Source organism: Wyeomyia smithii, chromosome 2, assembly GCF_029784165.1.
Source record: "Wyeomyia smithii strain HCP4-BCI-WySm-NY-G18 chromosome 2, ASM2978416v1, whole genome shotgun sequence".
Lineage (NCBI taxonomy): Eukaryota > Metazoa > Arthropoda > Insecta > Diptera > Culicidae > Wyeomyia > Wyeomyia smithii.
This window is the reverse complement of record NC_073695.1, coordinates 237,392,180-237,413,326: the sequence shown is the minus strand read 5'-3', so window position 1 is coordinate 237,413,326 and position 21,147 is coordinate 237,392,180. Positions and strand designations below refer to the sequence as shown.

At 39.6% G+C, this 21,147-nt stretch overlaps 1 protein-coding gene across 50 annotated transcripts in view; it reads left to right on the top strand.

Moving 5' to 3' along the window:
* Window positions 1-21,147, top strand: part of LOC129725357 (sodium channel protein para) — a 167,014-nt gene that overhangs the window by 78,778 nt on the left and 67,089 nt on the right. For all 50 annotated transcript variants that reach the window (XM_055681112.1, XM_055681107.1, XM_055681101.1 and 47 more), the window contains 4 exons: window positions 47-202; window positions 908-1,113; window positions 10,773-10,901; window positions 13,935-14,026. In XM_055681112.1, the coding sequence (XP_055537087.1) occupies window positions 47-202; window positions 908-1,113; window positions 10,773-10,901; window positions 13,935-14,026 (583 nt within the window). The remainder of the gene's footprint in view (window positions 1-46; window positions 203-907; window positions 1,114-10,772; window positions 10,902-13,934; window positions 14,027-21,147) is intronic.

Here is a 21,147-nt window from a genome sequence, read left to right as displayed (position 1 = left end):
CTCGAAATTATATCAACTATCAACCAAACCCTGATCTGCCGCACAGATACGCTACGACGACGAAGACGAAGATGAAGGCCCCCAGCCGGATTCCACACTCGAGCAGGGAGTGCCACTTCCTGTTCGACTGCAGGGCGGCTTCCCTCCGGAATTGGCCTCCACGCCTCTCGAGGATATTGACACCTTTTACTCGAACCAGAGGGTAAGTAAAAAAAACTTAAAACTAAACTGTTTACTAGACTGTCTAAAATAACTCATATATTTTCTTTTCTGACTAACCGAAACTAACTACATAAAAGTTACGTAAAAAATCCATTCAGTAAATCTCCAATCGACACAGAATTAGTAATTGAAATGTTTGACAACAAGATTAGTTTAGAGCTCGAGATAAACGCTCTGCTGGTAGGGTACCCGTTTGACAGCCAACATTTTATACAAACCGTTTCCAAATGGCACCCGCATGAGCCCTGCAAGCCTGCCTGCACTTACAACGAGCACAATAAACGTCAACGACATGAACGTCGACCGTGTCTCCGTGCCCCACAATATCGATTGTTTTGCAGCGTTTTGCGCTTTTTCTGGGTGGTTTCGCCTACCCCACCGCATCGGTTTTTCTGAACGGTGCTCGGCAAAGGCTGGCTACATTGAATTTTCCGGATATCCATTACTGAATGAGATGGTCGTGTAGAGAGATTCGGTTTTACATTCATTAGAGTTTAGAGTACTGAGTTTAGACTTTTTGGCAGATTTTTTAACTAACCGTTTTTGTAGACTTCTATGTTGAGTTATAGGGAGACCACAATTCATTCTTCGATTGAAAATCTTCAACTCGATCGATGTTAATCAAATGCAATAATTCTCGCTAACATTTTTGTTTTTAATTCTCACTCTTTTTTTCTCTTTCCAGACATTCGTAGTAGTTAGCAAAGGAAAAGACATTTATCGTTTCTCCGCAACCAATGCATTATATGTACTCGATCCGTTCAATCCTTTACGCCGTGTTGCTATTTATATTTTAGTGCATCCACTGTTTTCACTTTTTATAATAACCACCATCCTTGTTAATTGTATATTGATGATCATGCCTGCATCGCCAACAGTCGAATCTACCGAGTAAGTATCCTCTTTCCTACTGCAGTTGCTAGCTGTCGAAAAATCGAATTGAAAGTACATCCCTTAGCGCATTTATAGGAAAGCCTCATTTACTTGCCATATAATCGACTTAGTGGTCTCTGTTTTCATAGTCTCAATCCCGTTTACACAAAACACACGCACATACTATATACATATATATAATCGATGTCAGTTTGTTTCGTCTATTTAAAACTTTCTAAATACAACCGTTTTGTGCGTAGGCAAAACTTTAAGCAGAACAAGACTTTATTTAGCTTAAGAACTTATTTGTATGTAAATCAAGTTTCTCTAGGAAAAAAGGTATATCTAACAAAAAAAAAACAAAAAATACTTGTCGGAAACATTGACAACTATATACTCAAACATGTTATCTTATTAGTGTTGTGAGATTTACTTAGAAGCAGACCAGTTTTAGTTACTTGATACACTCTAACATTTATATTTACCTTTATTACGTCTTGCATTCGTTATTAGGCCAAAATATTGCTGTTATTTAGCTAGGGTAAAAGATACAGGTCGATAAATTGAATGCGTTTCGTTTAGTAGAGAGATACTTGAAAAATACTATGTTTATTCTGTAGATAGGTTTTAAACGGAAAGTGGCTTCTTCGTTTTAGATGGGTCAAACGAGCATTTCACTTGTCGGGTTCTGTCTTTAATGCTACAGACAGCACTGTTTTGTTGAGATGCTCTTCTGCCATTCGGCTCTACGTGCTAGTTCTTTACGTTCTGAAAGAAATATTTCTTCCAAAACCCAACGTCAAAATAGATCGAATAAACGACAGAATCAAATTTTTACGAAACTAAATGCTAGGGTTATTGACAAAGTCAAAATTGTTTGGGATTGTTTTACAAATTTACAACTTCTTATTTTTATTCTATTTGCTTGTCTCAGTTTTGCTACAATTGGTATATCTGGCTCCTGTACTGTTAGCAAAAAAAAATTTGATACCCAACCCCTAAATATAGGCTTTACCGTCAAAAGCATTTTTCCATTCAAATATTTTCTCAATAAAAGGAACTAGTGTTATTTTAAGAAATAGTATGTATGTTTTCAAACTTCATATATATATTTGCTAGTCCAAAACCTTCGTCCCGCCCATTTTTTTGCTTTTATAAAATTGATTGATTCTTTGCGATTTGTTTATAGTCTGCAAATGCATGCCAAATCGAATATTGGATACGATCAAAGTCAGGCTTCTGTACATCATCACGATTACGGAAATATCCGTATAGGGTTTATTTGGTCACTTTAGACTGTTTCCCAGAGTTGTCATCTTGGACTTCAAAACGGCATGTGAAATTAATTTCTGGCTTCTGGGCGTCATTATATTGGATGGTATTCGGTCATGTTCTGCTGTTTTCCAGAAATCGGAAGTTTCCATCTTATATTAAAAATGGCATCTGGAATCGATTTTTGGCTCCTGTGTATCATTCCGATCATTTTGGGCTGGAAAACTGGTTGAAATATCTGTTTAAATTGTCTGGGGGACCTCCCCTCTTCCAGAGTACAGAAAAGTGCCAAACCACCATAGACATTGATGTTCGATTTGTATAAGAGCCCTTCCTTTAAGAAGAGAGTGGGGTGTCGAACCACCATAGAAATATTATTTTGATCACTAAATAAAATCACTCACTACACTAAGAATACTTTAGTCTAAAAAATGTTCACCTAAAATTTCCAAAAACAAGCTTTAATAAGCAGAAATATATGAGATGAATTTTTGTAAATCCTAAATTTTAACTGTATGTATTTTCATCTGTTTTCACTGCGTTGAAGAAAATCAAAAGTTGCCAAATCAATTTCTGGTAATACGAAAAAATCATAATGAAAATGTTGAAACATTCTCCGACATAATTGACATAAATCGACAGCACTGCAGTGGTTACCTAGATTACCAATTTTGCACATAAAAAACTACAGCGGATACCTAGGTAACCTACTACGTCGATTCGATCGATGATTTCGACGTCGATGATTCATCCATGATTAACAGTGTGATGAATATGGGGGCGTCGTGAGATGAATAATTGAGCAGTGATTTGAGTTTTGAGATGAATATGGAAGCGTTGGGAAAATGGTTTGTTTAACAAAATTCAGGATAAACCTAGCTAATTTTACTTAATTTCTAATGTTGGGCGATTTTATAAGAGCATTAAAGCGTATTTTGTTTATTTGTTCAATGATTTAGTGAAATTTTGGTGTTTAATCCGTGCATTCTTCGTGAATATCGGCATAATGAGATAAATAATGGAACAAATACCCTACTTGATTAATTCTAGAGTTGTTAAGAAAAATGTCTTTCATTTGTATGGGAGCCCTCGCTTTCAGAAGAAAGAGGGATGTCGAATCACCATGAACATTTTTCTTGCTACCAGAAACCATAACATGTCAAATTTGGTTGTATTTGCTTGATTGGTTCTCGAGTTGTGTAAAACATGTGTTTCATTTGTATAGGACCTCTCCATTCCAGAAGAGGGAGGAATCTCGAACCACCATGGAAATATTTCTTGGCTTTTAAAACTTTTACGTGTCAAATTTGCTTCCATTCACGATATGCGAAGAAATTTGTGTTTCATTTCTATGAGATCCTTTATGAAGAGGGAGGGGTGTCTAACCACCATGAACATTTCTCTTGCTCCCAAAAACCTGCCGTATTTGCTTGAATTTACTTGACTGGTTCTCGAGTTGTGAGAAATTTGTGTTTCCTTTATATGAGAACCCTCCCTTCCAGAAGAGGGAGGGGTGTCGAACCACAATGGAAATATTTTTTGGCTTTAAAAACTTTCATTTTTCAAATTTGGTTCCAATTACTTGATTATTTCTCGGGATGTGCAAAAAATTGTGATTCATTTGTGAAAACCCCTTCCTTCCAGAAAAGTGAGGGGTGTCAAACTATTATTTGGCATATTCGTCACCCCTAAAACATTCACCTGCTAAATTTGGTTCAATTTCCTTGGTTAGTTCTCGAGATGTGCAGAAATTTGTGTTTCATTTGTATGGGAACCTTCCCTTCCAGAATAGGGAGGGGTGTCGAACCACTTAGGGCATATTTGTTACCCCTGAAAACATTCACATATTAAATTTGGTTGTATTTGCTTGATTGGTTTTCGAGCTGTGCGAAATTTGTGTTTCATTTGTATGGGACCTCTCCCTTACAGAATAGGGTGGGATCTCGAACTATCTTAGCAACTTTTCTCGGCCGCTAAAACCCCTGTATACAAAATTTCACGGTGCAGTAGTTTCCGTGCCTATATGAATCAGACAGACAGACAGGACTGCGTTCTTATATATTTAGATATGTCGAAGAACAACAATTGAATTTTATTCATTCAAACTGTTTTTATCCAAAGTATCAAACGAAGGAGTCTCCAGGATCTTGAACCTTCCGAAATGGCGAACGATTTGTGTTATAATACAGTACAGTTCTTTTTTCAATGGAGACGCATGGTGGTTATAGTGGATATTATAAATTAAAAAAATCTTTCTCCAAAATAAAAATATATACCGCTGTGAAAATTGACATTTTATGTAAAATTTTCTGAGGAATCCAATAAAAATGTCAAACGATAGGGTCTTCTGAGTCTCAAACCCTCCGAAACGACAAAAACCGGTTTGTATAATATTTTTCGTATAGTTATTGTTACTTGAAGTGCAGTTTGATATTTTTACTTGAAAGGCCCATTAATCAACTTCAATATAATGCTAAAAGTTTAATAATCGGTTAAACAGCACAAAAGTTAAAAACTTTTTGAGAGAAAGTGTCCAACTAAGGCCAAACAAAAGACCAACTATAACGATTTTTAGCATGGTCTGAGCAAAAATAACTTCGGATAAATCTTTTTTGCGTAGACTTTTGCGGTGTTTAAATGAGGGGACATGGACATTACACGGACCCCAGACCAGAGCTGTTCACGTGAAATGTGGATGGCCCTGAATAAATAGTGAATATTCAGCTAAACTGGAGAAGGATCATATAAAAATCTAGTGATTCTTCGCCACTTATCATATAAAGCCTTTATGACATAAAATTCAGCTGCATCCTGCTTCGTTTTTTTATGTCTGTAAAGGATGCGAAGTGAAAAAAAGAATTACAATTCTTGTCCTTTCGGTAAGTCTAAAATTGGATTTGTAAGAAAATACGCTTGACTAGGAAATTGAACCAACCACAAAAACAGAAAAAGTTTATTGCAATTCAAACTGTGCTGTATCGATATGATTAGTTAGAGAACTTTTCATTAGACAATCATTCAGGCTACTCGAGATTTAACCGCGTCTAAGTGGGGGGGGGGGGGGGGGGCGGATATTTGCTTCCAATCAAGCAACGCCTGTGCCTGCAAAAAATCGATGCGGCAAAGCCATTGAGCCTCGTATGTCAAGGATCATTGCTATTGATGCTTAAAAATTTAAGAGATGCAATCAATGAACCGCCTCCACCCTTCGGTCACCGCTCTCCGCTCGCCGAAGCACAGACCAATAAAAGCCATCGCGAGTTAGCTCGAGTAGACAAAATTCTCGGTACACAACCGAACGAGTAAAAGAATAGGAAAACTGCGCATTTCTTGTGTTTTCCCAGTACCCATCCCAGACTTGCCCAACGGTGCACAGCATAAAAAGGTCAACCCCGTTCTGGTTCCATGTGAGCGAAAGGTTGGTTTATCGTATCAGTAGAAAAGCGACAGGCGGGCGCAACGAGAGCGAGTGAACTAGAAGTACAAAGAATAACTAGCCCCACAAAACAGCTGCTAACCTAAATAGATCTCGTGTCGTCAATCGCCGCATGTTTAGGACCGTACTCACCGGACTAAATATGCTTGTACGGCTCGGGAAACTTAGTGTTAGAGACCTAGAATGGGGACCATAACTGGTTAGGGGGCGATCAGGACAGAACAGCGGAAAAATCGATAGCTTATAATGGGCCGACCTGTGCAGGGCAAGCCACTCGAGCCAGAATGGCATGTGATCTGCATCGTTGCGTATAAAAACTTGCCACGGTCCTGAAATGAAGTGGAACCGCTTTTACACAATCGGTAGCTTGGGGAATACAAATTTACACCAAAACCATCCGAGGAAGTTTTCCATGAACTATTACGAAACTCGCATTGTATGGGATGTTTTTATAGAAAATATATCCCTTGATCGCTTGAAACTTTTCCAACTTCAGTTTCCAACCATCTTCTGCGTAGTAACGATGAATGTATTTTTTTTATCCATGGGAAAACAAACTAACAGAAAGAAATAAATCACATCTGGATAAAATAAACTATCAAGTAATAACCCCTGTCAGAACCACCACGCAACTAGTCCGAACTGGAATTGCAAATGACGTACCACTTGAGGGGCAAAAAATGGTGCTCCACTTTCAAGTGAACGACTCCCATAATGCCCAATGTTCCGTCTAGAACTACTGGCGCCGTTGAGCGCCGCTGCATGCGTCATTCCATTAGTATACATGTCTCTGAACTCGCTGGATACCACCAGTTTTGTTCGGGAAGAATTAATAATTTTTCTCGGACTGATATCCGTTGGTTTGCGGTTGTACCAGCCGGTTCATCTATTTGGATCGGATTGAACTAGAATTGTCTAATTGCACTCCGTGTGTGTGTGTGCGTGGTGTGGGGAAAATTCGACCACATGTTGCGTGACTGCCGACGGAATCGTTTTCGTGCCAGTTTTGAAACATCAAATTACAACTCGCACCGACCGACAGGCAGAAAACGGTCAGGACTCACAACGATGACGCGACAAAGCGACGGCGACTACCGAGAAGTTCTACTAATTGTTGCAATAAACGAACTGAATTAGCTGCGGCCGGCTAGACTTTGAACTACTAGCTCTAATTGACAGTGATTCCTGGGAATAGAAAAAAAAAACAATAGTTTGGATCGCTTGCATGGAATAAAACGGAATAATTACTATTTAATAGAGGGTTCCTTTCATGGTGGAAATAAATTCGATAACGCTCTTTGGTCAAAGCGTCTGATTTGAATCTTAATAAGTCTTGGCTTAGCATAAACTAAAATAAAATGTTTAATTTGCCCACCGATTTCGAAATTTCAATAACTCAACGTTGAAGTGAGTACATATCTTTTTTCTGCAAATGCCATCAACACAATAAAGGTTCAAAAAGGCAAAAAATATTGTTCAACATCGAACCGTAGAGTGTTCCGAATCGAGCAAACTCATATGTGTGGTGGCATCATCCGTGTGGGAAGTCATCTTTCTGGCAATGCGCGTCCGCACGGGTGTAGCAGAACGGAGTCTCACGTAGCACTGCTGGTACGTGCAATTACTGTGAAGTAGATGGAGGGTGTGCTTTAAGTAATAAAAATGTTGAGCCTGGTTCTGTTACTAGGTCAATTTCATGATGCTTATGGAAGAAAACTATAAATATCTTACATTAAGGAATCAAATAAAATTAAATGGATAGATAATACTGATCGACAAAATAAAATAAGTTGCCCTAAAATTACTGCAAACAATGAAGGGTTACAGCTTTTTAATCTTTGATTGATGCCCTTAGTAAATGCAGAAGTGCGTCAAAAACCGCAGGGAAATTGTTTATCCGATTTGTCGCTTCTACGTTGGTTTGTAGGAAAACTTGTATAAGTCTCTGAAAACGTTATCCTTACTAGAGGCAGTAAAATTCACAAAAACGGTCAAAAAGCTATGATCTTTCATTTTTTCTCAATTTGAGCTCTAGGGTAAAACCTGTGTTTATCAGTGTAATTATTCTAACTAAATTTAGTCAACTATGAAAAACAATAAAAAAAACAATATACAATATAAACAACCAGTAAGTGATAATTTTGTCATCGTCAGTGAACTAAGAAACACCCTAATTATGGCTGGTTATCACCAAAACTGCGAGAAACCTTGCTGCCACGTCCCACATGGCGCGAATAACGCTTACGTCTTTTACAAGCCTAAATCTACGTTATTTTTCGCGTTTAAGTATGTGTACACTGAAAAAATGTACTTTCACTTTTAGTCCGAATGTACTGAAGGGGATAAAATAGGAGGAACGTAAATTTTAACAGCCATCATCGGTGGCGGCGCTTACCCGGAAGCAAGAGTTTTTCAACAATATTTAAAACATAAACTAAAACAAATTTAAGTTGTAGAACTCGATTTAAAAACAGGAAAAGTAGATCAATCCCAAAATTCAACTAACAATTGAACTCCTCGGTAAACTTCTGCATCCGTACAGGCGGAATCAATCGCAAACCATCGAAACGAGAGCCACTTTCCGTTTTTTTTGAAGTAGAATACTTCTCTCAGGAAGTTGGGCTACATAGGGATGTAAAATGAAAATCTAAAACCGAAAAAAGTGAAAAATATGTCCAATTTCAAATGCTAATAAATCGGTTAGTTTTCGATGGATTTCCTTCGTTCTTTCAGCAATAGATTGGAAAATCTTCTAAGATTCTTCCCGAATGCAGATAATTGTAATTTTATTTTTCAAACTATTGTACAAGTGAAAATAGTCAAGCCTTGTCAAAACGAAAATTTCGACCTCTGATTGGTCGTTATATGATTGCTTCCCAAGCACGGCCGACAGAATCATAGACCTTGCCATTTGAAATGTGCTATTTGGCCTATATAAAAGCCTGTTTCACCCGAAGCCGCTCGTTATAATTCTAGACTGCGACAACAGCAGTCCTCCCTTAGCAGTAGCAGTGCAGTGCAGTGGATACAGCAGCAGTAGCAGTGCAACGGATATAGGCCACAGCTGTTATGGCAACGGATTGCTGAGCGCGTCTCAGCATCGATAGCAGGACCAGGTGATGCAGGACAGCGGATACCAATGGCAACGGAAGCGTCCACTACTGTGGCAACGGGGATAGGGCAGCGGTTGACGTTGGTCTCAGCATCAATATAAGCAGGGCCAGCTGATGCAGTGTGGCATTTTAGTGAAATGCTGTCTCTGAGCGATAGCAGGCACACTAGCAAATGCATCCAATGAAATGAACGTTCTGGAAAGCTTTTCAGTATTCATTTTCCCCCAAGGAATACTTTATTCCACTGCCAGTGATAACGCAAAGATGTGATCGGCATCTTATCAAACATTGAATTGAACAACAATTGTCCTTTTCAGGATGAAATAAAAACCTAATTGAAGAGTTAATATTTTCTCTTAAATCAATTTACACTTTCAAGAAATTTGAAACAGGTATATATATATATTTGACTTCATCTCCGTGTCTCAGAACGTACTGAATTATCTTTTCCTTCAGTCATGAGCACAACATCCGAAAAGCTTTCATTATCAGCATAAAAATTAATTTTTCGCATAATTAAAATTCAAAAATTATCAAGTCCAAATCATGACAAGCAACTGTTGAAGCACGAAATTTGACTGATCTGATTAGTCGTTAATATGATTGCTTCCCAAGCACGGTCGACAGAATCATAGACCTTGGCATTTTAAATTTGCTAATTGTCTGTATAAGAGTAAGGATGGGAATTATCGACTGAAATGGCTATCGATAGTTATCGATGATTGCCTACTACTATCGATAGGTTTTTCATCCTTATATAAGAACCTGTTTCAGTCGAAGCCGCTCATCAGGGACGAATGACCGTTTGGGTTAAAGTCCCTTCAAAAGAAATCAACATCAACATCAACGAAGCCGCTCATAATAGTTCTAGACAGCGACAACAGCATTCTTTCCTTAGCAGCAGCAGTAGCAGTGCAGTGGATACCAGGCGGGTAGCGGCCACAGCTGTGGCATAGCAATGGATAGTTCACTAGTTGCAGCGAATCTCAGCATCGATAGCAGCTGGGCCAGTTGATGCAGGGACAGCGGATACCAATACCAGCGTGTTGCGGCCAAAACATTGGCATGGCTACGAATAACGTAGCAGTTGCAGCGGGTTTAGCATCGTAAGCAGCTGATGCAGTGAAGCACTTTAGTGGAATGCAGTCTCTGTGCGATAGCGGGCACTAGTAAATGCATTCAATAAAAGTTGACTCATTTTGACAACACATGAGCCGTCTAGTTTTGAGTTTTGAATCAGCTTTTCACTGTTTATTTTATCACAAGGAATACTTTAATCGCACTGTCAGTGATATCGCCAAGATGTGATCGGTATCTTATCCGATATTGAATTGAACAACAAATTAAAAAATGACTGACACGCAAGCAGCCTGGTTTCTTTCTTGTAAAAGTATTCTACTTCATCCTTGCGGTCGTGGCTTTGCACACAACCCTCCTGTGATTTTTTATCGTTCTTTTCGGTAAAGCCATCAGGATGGGAGAAAAATACGATCGAACCGTTTTACGCCCATAGCAGTTTTATACTCGGAGGTGTCAGTCGATGCTCCAGCGGGAGTAGATCTAATCACGTTAATGTAGGAAGATGTGTGTTCGTACACAAAGTACCCCGCGTACCCACCGAAAAGGAAGAATAACGAGGCAAACTACCGGACAACATCGTAGCAGCGTGTTCGTGTAGAATGCAACAACCACTATGAAAAAAAAATCTCCCAGCGAAAGCGCTCACACAAGTCAGCTTAGCATTATCGATTCCATTAAAATAGCTCCTATATAACAGCCATCTGTGCGAATCACTTAACTCAATCTTAAAAATTCGTTGTTCTCTTTAAACAAACCGAAACCAAAATCCACCCCAGGGTGATATTCACCGGCATCTACACGTTCGAATCAGCTGTAAAAGTGATGGCGCGAGGTTTCATATTACAACCGTTTACTTATCTTAGAGATGCATGGAATTGGTTGGACTTCGTAGTAATAGCATTAGCGTGAGTTTTTTTGACCAATCAAACATATAACCACACTAGCTGACTTTTCTCGGTAGCTTCTAGTTTTTCGTTTGTATAGTCGTTTGTTATATCTTTTAACGAGAGTTTTAGTTCTTTTATTATTAGCTAGTCAAACAATAGTGAATTTGTTTTTTCCGTAGAGTTTCCTGCAGTGGGGTCGGAATCAATCGGTCTCCGATTTGCTTGTACAGGCCAATGACTGACCGGTTCCTGCTCCACAAACTGTATTGGTTTATCTATTTTCAGCGTGTCACTATCGTGACTAAACTACTTTCATCACATCCATCAATTATTCATGTACCTTTCCTAGTGACCCCAGAAAGCCATTATCCCCTTTCGGTCGGTACCATGTCAAACACATTCACACGAAGCTGATCCACATATTCACAGATAAATTAGATGGTTTTTGAAAATAGATTGCTGCTTGGTCGTACCGTGTAGCGGTTAGATGACAAGAGCGTATCGGAAAATGATTTCGATTGAGTACGTTAACAATGAAGCTTCACAGGCTTCCAGGAACGCGTAGACTTTTTCCTATGTGATGCGTGAATTGTTTCTAATTGAACCACCCTAGTAAAAGGTGTAAAAGTCCAGTTACAGTATGCAATTACTGCCACTGCCACGTGCTGCGGTTGAACTATGCCTTTACACACCTTGGGTGGTATTTTCACTAAATTGTCCCACCTTTCCTTCGTACGTAACAACAACAAGAGCCTCTAGTATGGTAATTTAGAATTAGGTTTATTGAAAATAGACTGGTTTACATTTTCCGTTGTTCTAGCTGAGAGATCGAATGAAACAACGAAAATCATTTGTCGTGTCGGTTTCACACTGCTTTCGATGCAAGTCTTTTTCGGGATAGCCTAGTACGGACTGTTGTTGCTTAGATTAACAGTGGAGAAATTCGGAAGTATGAACAATAGCCATCATGGTTGTTTAGTCTAACCGGTTTGAATAGATTCCTACTTTGTTTGCATATTAGAAACATTTTTTCGAAAAAGCAGTCGTTTTTTTGTGGAGGTTTTTTTTCTTAGTCGAACTGCTTTCAGATTATCAAATCAGTCAATCGCATTGCATCTTGCCGACACTTTGAACTTCATATTTTCCTACAGAATGCTTCGTAGGACAGGTTTCGTGTTGAAATAGTTTGACGCTACTGTTCCAGGGTCTATAGTTTGAATATTTTAAAAATTTCACCCCAATTTTCCATTTACTACGCAGTGAGTAATGTTTTCAATGGTACGGTGCGCTTGAAAATAGTTTCCTTAGCAACTCCGCCGATTGATGAACAGCTAAACATTCTCCAAACATTGCACAGCCTTTTATTAGATAGGAATGTACGACGTGCATCGGAATGTCATACGCTGCAGTTAGATCGACGGTAATAAACCACGGAACTAAAAATGTCGCGGTTGAGTACCACAACTAAGGGAACAATTTTGTCCCGAAAATTCCAAACACGAAAGTTGCGCCGTTACTTTATCGAACGCAATTTCCTCTGGCCGTCCGCCGCGCTGCAGGCATCGTGAGTCAGCAAAAAAACGGTTCAACAATATTCCAACCCACAGGGTTGAGGCGGAAGCGGGTGCATAAACTTATTTCCCCCAAACACGCGATGCAATATGGCGTGGTGAAAACGGTTGCACTCCTGGGCGCGAAGCCAGGTTCCAGTTCTGCAACCCGATTTCGGCCAATTTCAACGGCGTAAATATGACTCAAGGTATGACTGCACCTGCTTTCAAGCGGAACAGACTAACCCATTTTTTTCCGAGACCATTTGAACGCTGACAATGACAAGTTAAACTGATTATTATGCTCAATTTCGGTACCAGTTGACACGCAATGATGAGTTTCACTTTCCCAACAGACCATTTTTTTAGACACACGATTGTGCGATAAGTTCTTCCCGTGGGAAACTATGTTGCCTTTTTAATATTTATAAAATTGAAGCTGAAAGTGTTAACCTAACCTGTGCCTGTGAGGTTTCTATCAGATGAGCAAACAATGGCATTACTGGCCATAAACTAAATGAGGGAGTTGATGAGTGGAAAGGTGGAAAAATTTTCCACGCCACAATGGCTAGAATGTTCACTTGTATTTTATAAATATACCGTGTCGGGTGAACACAGGCAAAACAAGTGACACAGTGCGGGCAGAATCCCTGCGTCTCCCGGTGTTTGGATGCTCCACTCGCTATGGTGCTACACGACCCAACCAATGCAATCCAACGTCAACAACAGGAAAGCAGTGACTGTCTTTCTTCCCTTATCCAAATGCCTTGCAGTATTTTACTTTTATAAACCGACCGTAACAAATGTGTGGAATGAATAATAATTGTGAGCACACACAAGCGCACTTTTTTACTTCTTCTTCGTCGCTCTATTGCGATAACAACGACCGGAACCGTGTCTATACTAATATTAGCCTGGAACAGTAGCATTCATGATGGCCTACATAAGAATCACTCGTTGTCACCATCATTGTCCTGGACATAGAAGGAGGTATCCAGTGGAAAAACTGTACAAACCCTGTTTTCACCCCCCTGCTTTCGAAAGCTGTTCAGTCGTTTGACATTCAAATAACGGACGTATAGCGGAAACATGCTTAAACCAAGCCCCCACCCATATTTCCGCAATCACTCCGTCTAATCTGAATGCTCCTTTTCCCACCGCGCTCACAGCAAATACGCACGACTGTTATCGGTGACAAACGGCGTAGACAGTCATCATCATATCGCGGTCGGTCAATCGACTAAGTTAACCACCCACAACGGTTTCCACTTCCATTTCCCTTCCCGTCTCTCACCACTCACTCATTCAACCATCGCTACTACCGCTACTGGAACTGTGTTCACACACAGTCAAATTTTAATTAAAAACACAAAACATTAATCAAACTACCCGTGCTAATGAAATCAATTTCTCTCTGTTTTTCTTCGCGTGAAACGAAACGAAATGATTTGATGACATCACTGCAAACCACCCCGAAATCATTGCCACCCAACAACAACAGATATGTAACTATGGGTATAGATTTGGGTAATCTCGCGGCATTGAGAACATTCAGGGTACTACGAGCTCTCAAAACAGTGGCCATCGTTCCAGGTGAGTTATTTTAGATTAGGTAGTTTATTGGTGTATTACTGCTGTCATAATATTAATGAGTGAATTCATATAATAGAAATCAAGTACACTTTGATATATTTTTCAAAAGCGTAGGAGAAAATACTTTTCAATTATGCTAAGCCTGGTACAATATACAGGCTAATTACTTTTATCTCTGCACCTCCAACGATATATTTCACATTATTAAAAAAGCTTTTTCATGGGCCCCAGAAACACCAAAATTTTCATCAAAAGAGCACAGATAGACCAAGCCAAAATGTAACAGAAAGTGTTAGTTAGTAACGAGACTACTGAAAGGCTTTTGGGCTTCCAATTTGTTTCGGTGTTTAAATAATAGAAAAAAGTTTCTACTAGTATCAAACTATGCTACTGACGTATTAGCTTTTTTACAAAATAAATTAGCAGGATAATAACAACCATTGTTCTTCGAGTGTTTCATCAGTACATTTATTTTGACATATTCCTGCTAAAATTTGAGTAAAATTATTAGTGAAGTAAAAGTAAAGTTTTCCTGGAAATTTCCAGTACTTACTTTACTTTTTACTTTGTTGGCTAACGGACCGTTCACCGGTCTAGGGTAAACGAAATAGAGATTTCCAGCGTCGTTTGTCTTGGGCAGTGAATTCGTGTGCGAGGCCTACCTACTTCCTGGTTCTCTACTGAAGATAATTTTGGCGGCTCTCTCGTCAGGCATTCTGGCTGCATGTCCAGCCCACTGAAGCCTGTCCCACTGTTAATACTTCACTATATCAGCATGTTTGTTCATGCGTCTGCGCCACACTCCATCTCCAATTTGCCGTCAAATATCGACCGTAGAACTTTACGCTCAAAAACTCCGAACACTCGTTGATCAGCTTCCTTCAGCGTCCATGCTTCATGTTCATAAGGGTCCACCGGGAGTATCAGCGACCTATACAGTGCTAGTTTTGTGCGAGTTTGCAAACTACAGGACCTTAGCTGGTTTCGTAGTCCGTAGAAGGCCCTGTTCGCAGCTGCAACTCGTCGTTTCACTTCACGGCTCATATCGTTGTCACAAGCAGTGCTTGAGAAGGGATCGAAATTTGATTGTGACTGCGATGAATGCACATGCTTTTTTCGTTTGAATTGAACGGCAGAAACGATCGGGCGAACGAAAAAAAGTTTTTCTCTTTCTCTCGTGTGACGATTTTTTTTCTAACGATAGCGACCGCAGTTTCGGAGAAGTCGATTTTAAAACTCTCTCGCTCGATCATTTACAATGTATGTTGAACGGAGCAAACTAGAGTATGATTGACAGCATGTGGCGTGTTTTATTTTCGTTTCTCTCGTTCTCGACTGGTTCTTGACTGGCTGTCTGAACGGTCAAAAAACGGTCGATGAATGCTTTTTCGCTGTATCGGATGGGATTGGGGCACTGCTTACAGATGCACGTTATTTTTTGGTGGAGAAGTTTGTTGTTGTTGTTGTTGATGTTTAGCGATTATTGCTCGAGGACAAATGAGGTGGAGATATAGTTTGAATATTTCTTCATGCGAAATGCTGAAGTCCGTCGTAGTTATACGTCGCAAAGCGCCGACAGGCACAAGTAGTGTTTTTACTTCTGCCAACGCGGCTAGCATTATACCATATGTTGCGTTGCGCGCGGCTGTAATTTATATTTTTCCGAAGCTTATTCAGATTCTTGCTTCGCTTATATCATTGGCCCAACAGATAAGCCGATATATACTCTATTCTTTTTATATCCATCGTTATCAGTAGGCTAATTTTTCAGTCAATTTTTTTTCTGATTCGTTATGCATAAATAGTGGAAAATGACAATCCTTATGCCCTGACAAATCACGTTCTACAATTGAGTTGATAGTTTTGTGATGTATTTGTTGATAATCGTCTCACAAACTGTGTTTTTTTAGATGCAAAAAATTAAAGGTAGATTGCAAATCAGCAGAAACATTAGAGGCCACCTAAATTGAATTGTTGAAACTAGCTCAATTTTAGTTGTGAGTTGTTAGTTGTTTCTGGTACCCAGGAGCGGATTAAGGCGAAGGCGAAGCAGGCGGACTTCAAAATTGATGTTTGATGCATGAATAGGATCATCAACAATGAATGGAGAACACTATTAATGTATAACGAAAAAGAATTTCCCGCATACAAATTGACTTGAAAAATTAGCCTCCTGATAACTATCGAATTCAAAAGTATCTATCTGTTAGGCCGATGATATAAAGGTCGGATTCGATTATATAGAGACTCGATTTTATATTGACTCGATTATATGTATATGATTTTATTATAAATAATTTCAAACTCGATTATACTGCCGTTCCAAGCATAGTTGTCCCAGCGTGCATAAGAACGGCAGTATATATAGTAGCAAACATTCTTTTTTAAATTTCAAACGTGAACTAGAGCGAACATCTCGTAAGAGAACATCCAGAAAATACATTACGCTTGATAGAAAGGGAAAAAAATAAAAAATAATTAAAAACAATGAAAAATTTTGGTTTATTTTTAAAGAATTTAAAAATTAAAAGAAATTGAAATACCTTAATAAAATTACCTTAATAAAAAAAAATTTCAAAAAGAAATTAAAAAAAATTAAGAAACAAACGAATAATTTGAAAATTTTCAAAAATTTGAGAAATTAAAAACAAACGAGTTAACAAATCAATATATACTGATCTAACTTTTTCTTTCCATTTGACACCAGGAATAACTACAAGAATAACTACAAGATATATGTATAATTTTCATAAGAACTGTGTTTGCTGACTTTTAGGGATAAGTCAAAAATACAATTCTTCCTATTTATTCGAAAATAATAAAACATTCATGTAAAATGAATAAAGTACATTTTTTCGCTGATTAGATTATATATAAAATTCGATTATATATAGTGGAAAAAAATCAGAGACTATATATAATCGAGTCTGACCTGTACTTAGCGATGCGAAAATCTAAATTAGCTTCGGACAAAGTAATCCACCGCACGCACAGTGGGGAATCGCTGGCCATCGACCCAAAATTGAAAATGTGAATTTCATTTCAATTATATTTTTCCTATAGTTGTATACTATTGAAGTGACAGGATCCTAATCTTTAGAGCATTACGACAAAATTTGAATTTTCTATGATTTTTCAAAGTGTACTGAGTCAGCGTTTTTAGCGCTTTTCTTGAAAAAAAAAAATGCAATGTTGCGAAATTTGCTGGAGCCCCAAGAGTAACTTGAGTCTTGATGACGTCTTAGTAGAAGTTGTCTATAAAATAGTGGAGAATAAATCCTAATCATTGGATAATGTATAATCCTCATCATTGGATAATGTATATATGTATAAATTGACGGAATCAAAAAATTACGTTTTTTTTGCATAAAACAGCGTTTAAAGTTTAAACGTAAAGGTTTGGCACTATTGGCAATAGTTTTAAAAGATAGCTTGGAAAAACTGCCTTAAAATGCATCTAGTCCGATCTTGCGCAGAGTTGCGCAGAGTACCTTTCTTTCGAAGAGAAACAACGAGTGTTCGGCACATGTCGGATTTCAAAAATGTAAATTTGAATTGTACACTGCAAACCGTCTACATAATAACAAATGGCTCATATTAGTCTGATAATAACAACGTTTTCGAACAAGTTTCAGTATAATTAATCACACTATTCGCATATTTACAAGTTTAACTGATCTATATTTCGATAATTTACGAAGTATCAAAAACTAGTCATTGTTTATGTTTCGGATCACCAGCACTGACTACCAAAATCATGTTTTAAGTTTATATCATACCAGTCACATGTAAAAACAATCGTGTAAACATAAACCATGACATAATACATCACCTGCTAATTTCTACAGAGCAAATAGTGAATAGTTATTTTGACGTTAGAAACTGCATTTCGAAAACCCTTCTTGAAGATATTAAAACTGTATTGAAAATGAACACAAAAATAAAGATGAAGGTGAAAGTGAATGAAAAAAAATGCAAATGGAAAAAAATGCGAATGCGATAAAAAGAATCAAGTCACTTTGAAAAAAAAAAAAAAAACAAGTCATAAGTAATTTTCAACACGAAGCATATTTTTCAATTTTTTTTCTTTTTCTTGATAACTGATTAATATTTAATGTTTTTTATGGCATATGAAAGTCTTTCAAGCATCATGCATTTTATTTTCCAAAAGACTGAAGCCGACGTAAAATTTTCCTCATATAATATATATAAAAAACATGAAATTTTCCCTGGCGTCAAAAATACGCATTTTCATGCAAAAATAATATCAAATTCGTACTCAGCGTCCCAAAATTATATAAAAACCATGTATTTTCCATGATTTGAAGATAATTTTTCGCTTGGCCAGCATTTGTATGGAGCCTGCCCACTGTGCACCGCCGCGACGCGAGCTGCGCAACATAAAGTGCTAGCCGCGTTGGCAGATGTAACTACACTACTCATGTCCAAACGCGATGCTTTGATTTCCATGAATGCTTTGAGAGATGTATGAAGAATTAATCAAACAGCTTCAACACCTTACTTTTCCATAATCGCTAAACATTAACAACAACAACAACAAAAACAAGCGCCTCCAGCCACCAAAACGCTGTAACAGAATATACGCATCAGAAGCATACAGCGACTGCCGGTCAAATGATTTTTTTTCCGGTCGTTCATTGCCACTAAAAATCAATGGATATTGAACAAAAGGAAAATGCGAAAAAAATCGTCATAAAGTAGTGCGAACAGGATTGCGAGGATTCTACACTAGAGAGGAAAAGAGATGATCGTAATGCCCGTTCGTTTTATTTTGCAATCGGAAAACGAAGTTGAACGCGACAGCTCGGAGAGACGAACGGTGTACGAAGTCTCGCACAAAACGGATAAGATGAAATTGAATGACTGATATTTTTGTGTTCGGTAGAAAAAAGGATTGATCAGAGCACACAAGTAACAAGCCTACCAAGATAAATGAATTCATCAACCACTTCAAATCGTCAAAAAAATTTCCAGTAATAGGTATGATGTTCTCTCTTCCGTTGGTGATCAAGAATTTGAAACTTCTCTTACTTACCTACTTAGATGGCCGTACGTCCTAAGACATGGCCTGCATAACGTGGCTCCGCCAATTTACTCGGTCCATGGCTGCCTTCCGCGGGCACCCGGTACTCTGCAGATCGTGCTCCATCTAGTTCACCCATCTCGCTCGTTGCGCCCCTCGCCTTCTCGTTCCCGCCGGATTTGAAGCGAACACTGATTTTGCCAGGTAGCTATCCGGCATTCTAGCTACATGCCCTGCCCAGCGTATCCTTCCAGCTTTAGCCACTTTCTGAGTACTGGGTTCACCGTAGAGGCGCGCAAGCTCGTGGTTTATCATACGACTCCACACTCCGTTCTCCTGCACACCGCCAAAGATGGTTCTTAGCACCCGACGTTCAAACACTCCGAGTGCTCGCAAGTCTTTCCCGAGCATTGTCCACGTCTCATGCCCGTAGAGAACGACCGGTATTACTAGCGTTTTGTACAGGATACACTTGGTGCGAAGACTTAGATTCTGCGATCGTTGTTCTAGTAGGTACAACTTCCACTGATAATACCAGAGTTACCAGAGAGCCGAGGTACATAAACTCATCGTCCACTTCGACCTCATCCCCGTCGATTGTTACCGTATTGCCTAGGCGTGCTCTACCGTGCTCGGACCCACCTGCAAGCATATACATAGTTTTAGACGTATTAATCTTCAGTCCGATCCTATCTGCTTCACGATTCAGTCGGGTATGCTGGTCTGCCACTGTCTCAAACTTTCTGCCGACAATATCCACGTCATCCGCAAAACAAATAAATTGACCTGATCTGTTGAAAATCGTGCCCCGCATGTCAAACCCCGATCGTCTCATAACACCCTCTAGCGCGACGTTAAACAATAAGCAGGAGAGACCATCACCTTGTCGGACCCCCTGTGAGACTCGAATGGGTCCGACGTTCCAACCGAAATTCTCACACAACACTTCGCATCCTCCATCGTAGCCTTAATCAGTCTTATCAGCTTCCCCGGAAAGCCATTTTCGTCGAGAACTTCCCATAGCTCTTGTCGGTTTATTGTATCGTATGCGGCTTTAAAATCGACGAAAAGATCGTGTGTAGGGACCCTTCAACTCGCGACACTTTCGAAGGGTCTGCCGCAGTGTTAAGATTTGGTCAGTAGTAGACCGTCTTTCCATAAAGCCAGCCTGATAGCTTCCTACAAACCTGCTGGCTAATGGTGACAGGCGTTGGAAGATGACCTGGGAAAACACTTTGTAGGCGGCATTCAGGACTGTGATCGCTCGATAGTTCTCGCAGTCTAGTTTGTCGCCCTTTTCGTATATGGGGCAGATAACCCCTTCTTTCCACTCCTCCGGTAGCTGTTCTGTTTCCCAGATCTCGACGATCAGCCGATGCAGCGAGCTAGCCAGTTTGTCGGGGCCCATCTTAATAAGCTCAGCTCCGATGCCGTCTTTCCCGGCCGCTTTGTTGTTCTTGAGCTGCCGGATCGCATCCTTAACTTCGCTTATTGTTGGGGGTGGCACATCTTCGTCGTTCGTTGCACCGACCACGTCTTCTCCGCTCCTGTTGTGGTCTCCTGCTTGCACGCCATTCAGGTGTTCATCGTAGTGCTGCTTCCACCTTTCGATCACCTCACGATCATCCGTCAAATGTCTCCATTCTTATCCCTACACATTTCGGCTCATGGGACAAAGCCTCTGCGGGATCCGTTGAGTTTTTGGTAGAACTTTCGTGTTTCGTGTGTGCGGTGCAGCTGCTCGAGTTCTTCACATTCCTCCTCTTCCTGGCGACGCTTTTTTCCCTTGAAGAGTTGGACTTGCTGCCTCTGTTTCAGTCTATATCGCTCCACATTTTGACGGGCGGCTCTACGCAGCATTGTTTCCCGCGCTGCGTTCTTCTCGTCCAAAATCTGCCGACATTCTTCGTCAAACCACTCGTTACGTCGATTCGGTTGCACATGTCCCAGGACTTCCTCCGCAGCAGAGGGGCTTTTTTAAGCTCTTCCTCTTTTAGCAGTGCAGCTTCGAGCGATGACGCGTACTGTGTTGCGACGTCGTGTTGCTTCAGTCACGCGAGATTATACCGTGGCGGGC